We start from the raw sequence: 7,449 nt of genomic DNA, 5'->3' as shown, positions 1-7,449 counted from the left end.
GCGCGTCCCTTCCCACCCACTCTACCTCCCCGTTCCAGTCGCCACGCGGTCGTATGAGCGTCGCGTCTTCGCATGTGCCTCACCCTCGTCCATGCGGACCTCGAAGTCACTGGGATCGTTGCACAGTTCCGCGTTCCGGCGGCGCTGCAGGGCCATGAGCACCGCTCAAATGATCATACTCGCGCGGAGCGCGCGCTTCGGACGTTGCATATCCAAATACATGCTTCACCTGCACGAGAATCTAACTCTTGGACTCGGACAATTGGTTTGCCGGGAGCAAACGATTAAAAAAATCTAACTTCCGGCCTTATACTTCGGGTTGTCGAAGCGAGGTCAGGCAGGGCCGCCTTCCGGGCCGCGTCCTGGCCCGCATCGACGATGAGGTCGCCGTGGATCTTGGACGCCTTCTGCCCCGCCTCGATCCTCAGCTCGATGGGGCGCAGATACACGTGCGCGATGCCCGGTTCGTCGGCGCCGCGCAGCGGCAACGCGTCGATCGCGTGCCGGGACTTGGGGCCCTCGTCGAAGGCCCAGAACGTCGGCGCGCCGCCGTTGTAGACCTTGTGGATCTCGTGCGAGCACCTGGGGGGTTGGGGGTCATGCGCGCGGCGCGCGCGCGCGCTGGACGCGGAGCGACGCGCGGTCCACCCTCGGAGGTCTGGTGCGCCGTGCAACGGAGCACGGCGCGCGTCTTGTTGTTCCCAATCTGCCGGTACTTGTAGCGCACCATGAGCCACGCCTTGCCGGCCTTGGCGTCCACGCAGGCCTTGAGGAAGAGCGTGGGGCGGGAGCTCGGCCCGGAGACGCTCCCCAAGGGGCGGCCCTTCTGCTTCTTGGCGTCGACGAGCGCCGTGGGCTCGTCGGGCTCGAAGAGGCCATCGAGGTCGGCTAGGAAGGCCGCCTCGCCGTCGTCGTCCGCAGCCCGCTTTTGTCCTCTCTGCGCCATGAAAGTCGTCTTCGAACAAAGTCGCCTTTGAGACATTAAATCAAAATTCAAATTGTTGCAGTATTGAATCATTCTGAGCCAACGTCATCGGAGAAAATCATAAAAAATCTTATATCATGCCCGTTCATATTTATTTGCATTTATTTAGAGATTTATTTCCCGCTCGAGACGGACCCCTCGTTTCGACCGACGGATAACGCTATCGATGATGTGATGCGCCGGCGCCGTGCCGTTTCGCGCTAAGTGGTGCACGAATCGCGCGTGCGCTAGCGACGACGAGGCGGGAGCGCAAAAAATCCTGCTGGCGGCGTCCTGCGACGAGATTTTCGATCACTGCGACTGTGGGGCGCGCCCCACTCGATTTCTGCAGCTCCAGGTTTACATATCGTGACAGCTGATATGGGGCAACTCATCGCCTCTCTGTGGTCGCCCTGCGGCTGACTTGGGTTCTAATCTCCCCCGCGCGCGCGACGACGACGACGACGACGGCGGCGGCGACGGCGGCGGCGGCGGCGGCGGCGGCGGCGGCGGCGGCGGCGGCGGCGGCGACCGACCGGCCCAGAAAGTCGGTGCCAGGAACTCGCCGGGGGCCAAGGGGAAGTCGCCCGACACCTCCCCGAGTACGCCCAAGTAGGATTTAATCAGTTCACCACCCTGTAGCTCGAGGTCACTCGAGGACTACTTCAAATTCAAGCCCAGTGGCCTTTACCCCGACTCCGACGAAGAGTAGGCAGCTCAGGCCACGAGAGTGTCGCCCCATGTAAGCGGGGTCCCACGCGCGTGGTGCGCTACCACGCTCCTTCTCTAAGAAAAAACAAACAAAAAATTTGAAGGTGAGGTCCGTCTTGGTATTAATTATGGGAAGAAGCGTCGGTATGATGGGACATTAAATTCCAGGTAATGATGGTAAAAAATGGTGGACGGTGAGGTCCCTTTTGATATTTTGTTTTGAAGTGAGGTCCATTATTAAGGTCTCTTGGTGAGAAGCCCTTCGGTTTTGATCCTTATTAATATTATACTCGGATGAACGAAGGACGTGAGCGACGCGGAGAACTCCAGGCTCTCCAAGGCTGCGCACGCGAAGAAGCGCGGGTCGATGACGTCGAGCTGCTGCCGCAGGGCCGACACCGAGTCGCGCTGGATCCCCATGGGCTGCGCGTGCCCCGACCAGGCGAAAGCCCTGCTCAGCAACGAGCTCCACCGCGAGTGGGGCACCACCGCCGCGAAGTACCGCGCGCGCTCCGGCCTCAAGTTCGCCGACGGCACCTGGAAGTCCAAGGCCCGCGCCCTCTCCCACCGACTCGAAGACGACGCGCGCCGCCTCGCGGACCGCGCCGCCCTCGCCACCCTCACGACCAACCTCCGCCGCGACAGCTAGGGGGCGGCCTCCGGCCGCCACCTGGCTCGGCCGCCAAGGTACCCCACGAACCCCCCTGGACAAGCCCCCCCTTCTTTGATATTGATCACCGGTCGGCCAGGGCTCCACCTGGGGAGGTGGGGTGCGGCCATGGATGAAGAGAATTGCATTTACAGGAATACAGTATGTTTCCGGTACCGAGATAGTAAACTCAGGGACAGGGAGGCAGCCTAGTGGGGCCGCCCTGCTGTCCGAGGGTGAACTATCGAAGCTAGACCGGGGCCGGTGCTGCGGCTTAATTTTTTGAGTGACGCCGTCGCGTTTTCCCACACGAGGGAGAGGGAAATTCGTCGCGGGACGCGTCGGGCGTTGCGGGAGCAGGTGGCTCTCCTCGTCTCTTATCATGACCGTCGAGCATGACTTCCTAATGGGGATCAGTCACAATGCTGTTCCAGTGTATGGAAGAGCCTGCCGCAGCGAGGCTGTGGATGTTGTTCCACGATTTATCTAGATTCTCCCTGATCTATCTCGCGAACAACAAACTTGCATCTAACAACCGCAGAGCTCATTCACGCAACGTAGTTGCCGTCAGGATCTCGTTTACAGAGCTTTGCATGAAGATCACACCAAGTATTGTCTGGACACGTGAAACTTGCGTGCTCAGTCCTTCTCCATCGCATGGTACCATCCAAATGTTTGGCTCTATGACCAAACGGACCACTCCACTGTTTCCCATTATTATTAAAAGGAGACTGATCGACCAACTTTACTGCGCAATAGCCCAGACTCAACAGAAGATCTTTCCATTCGTCAGTCCTGCGCGTCTCTACACTTACAATGTCAGGACGATCGTTCATATGTATCTTTTGTAGACTTGAAAGACACGCACGGTCCCGCCCCTCAATGTCTATTTTCATGTAGTGGGCTTTTCCATACTGTTGTACTATTGAGTCACATGTTATTGTGGTTATGTTGAGTGGAGTACACTCGCAGTATTCACACACCCAATCGATTGATCCAGTACGACAGCCGAGCTCTTTAATGAAAGATGAAAATACGTCATGCGTGTTCATCCAAAACACCATCATCTCGCCATTTGATGCGTCGATCCCCTTATTTATGACGGTTAAATTTGGATGTTTCATACTTGCAGAAAGAATTGGGTTGGCTTCGACTGCTACAACGCGAAATCCACGTGACAACATGTGATCCGTGTCACCACCGGTATTCATTCCAATGTCATACGTCAATTTAGAATCGGTAACGACACAAATAAGCAACAAGACGATCAGCTGCATTTCGTTTCCAATCCCAGAGCTGCAAGCGCTTCGGGAGCGCTGGCGCCCAGGTTGGGAATCAGGTTCGCCACAACTTTTAGCCATTATCGCCCGTCTTTCCCGGTAATAGTTTTTAGGGAAATTGCTATGTTGGAACCAATAAGGGTGTATATATACTATGATGGAAACAAGTAGGGTATGAAATGCTATGATGGAACCAATCGTTATTCATGAATATGCATGAAGTCTAAGTTCATGACATGGTACGGTTCCATCGCTCTCTCGATATTGGTTCCATCATACATATGAGGATATTGATTCCATCATGCATATCCGAGCGTGTTGGTTCCATCTCGCTTTATGCAATATTAAGTATTGGTTCCATCATACATATTCGACAATGTTGTTTCCATAAATGTATTGGTTCCATCATACATATCCGCTGGTATTGCACTAGTGTATTGGTTCCATCTTGCTTTCTGGACATTGGTTCCATCTTGCTTATAGAGATATTGGTTCCAGCATGCGTATGGAGATCTTGATTCCATCATGCATATCCGCGGGTATTGGTTCCTGACCTGAGTAGACCACGCCCCTCCCCTGGCGGAGAGAGACGTGCGAGAAGCTACTAGGATAGCTTAGGCTACGCTCGAGCCAATGGGGGGCCTCTCCAGTAAAAGCGACGCGAGTTGCAGCGCGTTGGCCGCCGCGCGGCCCTCGGATGCAAATTTGCTCGGCGGGAGCGAGACGGGCGTGGGCGACAATGCCTTGGGCACCGGTGCGGCGGCGGCGTCCGACGAAGACGGCGCGGGCCGACGGTTTTCCGCTTCCGGCGCTTCGGTCGGGCTGGGCGCGGCCCGCGAACCGGTTTCCCGGTGTTTCCCGGACGCGATACTCGGCTCGGGGCCGCGCATGGACGGTCGCCCCCGGGGGCGCCGGGCCGTGAGTTGCGGAAAGTTGCGGAAGTTTGGGTTTGGAAGGAAATCGTGCGAATCGCGCGCTCTCGGGGAAATCGTCGAACTCGGGGGTTCAGGGGGGTAGTAGAGGGGCGGGGACCGCTTCACGGGGCGCGGGGAAAGCCCTTGTCGGGGCTGGGACCGTTTGCTCATGACCGTGTTCGCCTAGGTGCAGCGGCTCCGCGCGGAACACCCGCCGGGCGGGATTCGGCGGAGCCCTCGGGCGGCGGCGCGGCCCTCCTGGACGTCAACGGGCTCCTCGGCGCGCCGCGCGTCGTCGCCACGCCGGGCACGCCGCCGCGGAGCTCGATCGGCGGCGGCACGCCGGCGGGGAACGAGCGGGACTCCGCGCGGAAGTTCGCGTCGGGCGGCGGCTCGAGCGGGCCTTCGTCGCGGCCACGGAGCTCCTCACGCAGGCCGGCCTCCACGAGGCCGACGAGCCCGTCGAGCTCGCCGTGCCGGCGCTCCCGGACGACGTCGACCTCTCCGCGGACGGCGACGAGTCCGTCCCCTCCCTGTTACTCCGACGACGAGGTCAGCGAGTCCGACTCGACGACGACGACGCCCGGCTCCGCGCCGACGCCGAGGCGCGCGAGGCGGGGGATTAACGTCTATTTTCTTCACCTCGTGCGAGCGAGCTGTGCCAAAGACCGTCCAGAAGCAGGAGCAGGCGGCGGCGCCGAAGGCTGGACGCGACGGTGGACTGCTTCGTGCCGGGGTTCTTGAGCCTGTGGGCCTCGTCGAAGACGAGGAGGTCGAGCATGGCCGTGAAGGCGTTCGCGTGCCGCACCATGGCCTCGTAGCTGATGACCGCGACGAGCGGCGCCGACGTCGTCGCCAGCCGCCGCAGGACCTCCGCGACGGACAGCGCGCGGGAGTCGCCGTCGGCGGTGACGATGGCCGGGGCCTCGGTGCCGAGGAACTTGCGGAACTCGGCGAGCCAGACGGGCACGACGGTGGCCGGCGCGACGACCAGGACCCGCGTCGCCGCGGCGCCGCCGCCGCCGAGCACCGCGGCGATGACCGCGATGGCCTGCGCCGTCTTGCCCATGCCCGGCGCGTCGCCGAGGATCGCCGCGGGCCGCGCGAGCACGAACGCGACGCCCTCGCGCTGGTGCGGCTTCAGCGCGTCCGCGAGGCCTCGCGGCACGTCGCGGAGCGCGAGCGGCGGCGGCGGCCCCGCGCGGACCGGCGGATCGCCGCGCGCCGGCTCGGCGGGGGCCGCGGGGACGAGTCCGCGACGAGGGTCTGGGGCGTCAAAACGAGGCGAAAATCCGGCTCCTGCCGCGCGCGCGGGTCCGGGAGCGGAGGCAGAAGCGTTTCCGCGGCGACGGTCGCGGCTCCCTCGCCGTCACCGGGGCGCGCCGACGCGCCTGGAGCGGGCTCGGGGCCGCCCACGACATGGTCGCCGCGGGCCCGCCCCTCGCCTCCAGCGTCGGCGGCCGGAACACTGCCTACGAAGCGCACGAGGTGGGGTCCGCGCCGCGCGTCGTCGCGCGCCCCGAACGTCGCCCATGGGCCGCGAGAATTTTGCGCACCTGGTGCGCCCGACTGCGTATCACGTGGCGAAGCCATGGCGCACGGCGCGGGGTCCCAGGAGGCGATTTCCAACGAGGCGCTCCGGGAGCAGCTCCTCGCATGCCTCTCTGTGCCCCGCCGCCCGGGGGGAAGTTATGACCTCAGGCGGGGGTAAGGGAGCGGCATGGTCTACTCATGCCAGTATTGGTTCCAGCATGCCATTCCGGATAATATATATTAGGTATTGGTTCCATCTTGCTTATAGGCATATTGGTTCCAGCATGCGTATGGAGATATTGATTCCATCATGCATATCCGCGGGTATTGGTTCCAGCATGCCATTCCGGATAATATATATTAGGTATTGGTTCCATCTTGCTTATAGGCATATTGGTTCCAGCATGCGTATGGAGATATTGATTCCATCATGCATATCCGCGGGTATTGGTTCCAGCATGCCATTCCGGATACTAATATATTAGGTATTGGTTCCATCTTGCTTATAGGCATATTGGTTCCATCATGCGTATGGAGATCTTGATTCCATCATGCATATCCGCGGGTATTGGTTCCAGCATGCCATTCCGGATAATAATATATTAGGTATTGGTTCCATCTTGCTTATAGGCATATTGGTTCCAGCATGCGTATGGAGATCTTGATTCCATCATGCATATCCGCGGGTATTGGTTCCAGCATGCCATTCCGGATAATATAAATAGTGATACTATCGATCAAATGATGATAGCTAATAGAACCCCTATTCGTACGACCCTCTGCGACCTCCAGGTGCTCTGGGGCAGCCCCGGCATCATTGGGGTTTTGCTTCGCTTCTTGGATCTATCGAGCATCACCTCTCTCCCAGCGTTGGCGCAGCGTTTCGCGGCGGATCACGTGCGTGTGCTGGTGATGCTTGCCCGGACCACACCTGGACTCGAGCGACGCCTCATGGAAGTGCTGTCTGATAACGGCTACGATGCCGTCCGATTTCGGCAGCGGTGGGAAGGCCCGCTTCGTGCGAACTGGATGCGCGACGACGCGGAGCAGGATGGACACGGTCGTGTTCCCCCTGTGGACATCCGTAAACGACGATCGGGATCTGGGCCTTGCTTCTTGTCTATAACCCATGGTGGACTGGTTTGGCCGGTAACAGGTTCCAGAAATTGTGTGACGCGGTTCAAGGTACTGTTTCGTTATGGCGACCTCGACGCCGGCGCGCCCTCGTTTGAGCTAGCGTCGCGTGCTGACCCCCAATCTTGGAACAAAAAGGGGCCTCCTCCGTTCTTATGCAGATTGTTTGTAGAATGTGATGAACAGGCAAAGTCACGTCGTGGAGGGCGCTATGGTGCACTGATGTATCAGAGTGGCAGGTCAACACACGTTCTCCAGGCGGAT

The 7,449-nt window shown here is 59.7% G+C and overlaps 1 protein-coding gene across 1 annotated transcript; it reads right to left on the bottom strand.

Moving 5' to 3' along the window:
- Positions 1-284: 284 nt before the first annotated feature.
- On the bottom strand, positions 285-6,564 carry AURANDRAFT_67737 (hypothetical protein; the record flags this gene model as incomplete). The annotated part of the gene is made up of 5 exons (XM_009043280.1): positions 285-582; positions 717-971; positions 2,478-2,533; positions 5,234-5,746; positions 6,526-6,564. 5 exons carry the CDS (start codon positions 6,562-6,564, stop codon positions 285-287), a joined length of 1,161 nt encoding a protein of 386 aa, XP_009041528.1.
- Between the last annotated feature and the right edge of the window lie 885 nt (positions 6,565-7,449).

Source organism: Aureococcus anophagefferens, assembly GCF_000186865.1.
Source record: "Aureococcus anophagefferens unplaced genomic scaffold AURANscaffold_49, whole genome shotgun sequence".
In the NCBI taxonomy this organism is placed as follows: domain Eukaryota; class Pelagophyceae; order Pelagomonadales; family Pelagomonadaceae; genus Aureococcus; species Aureococcus anophagefferens.
This window is presented reverse-complemented; position numbering and strand designations above follow the sequence as displayed.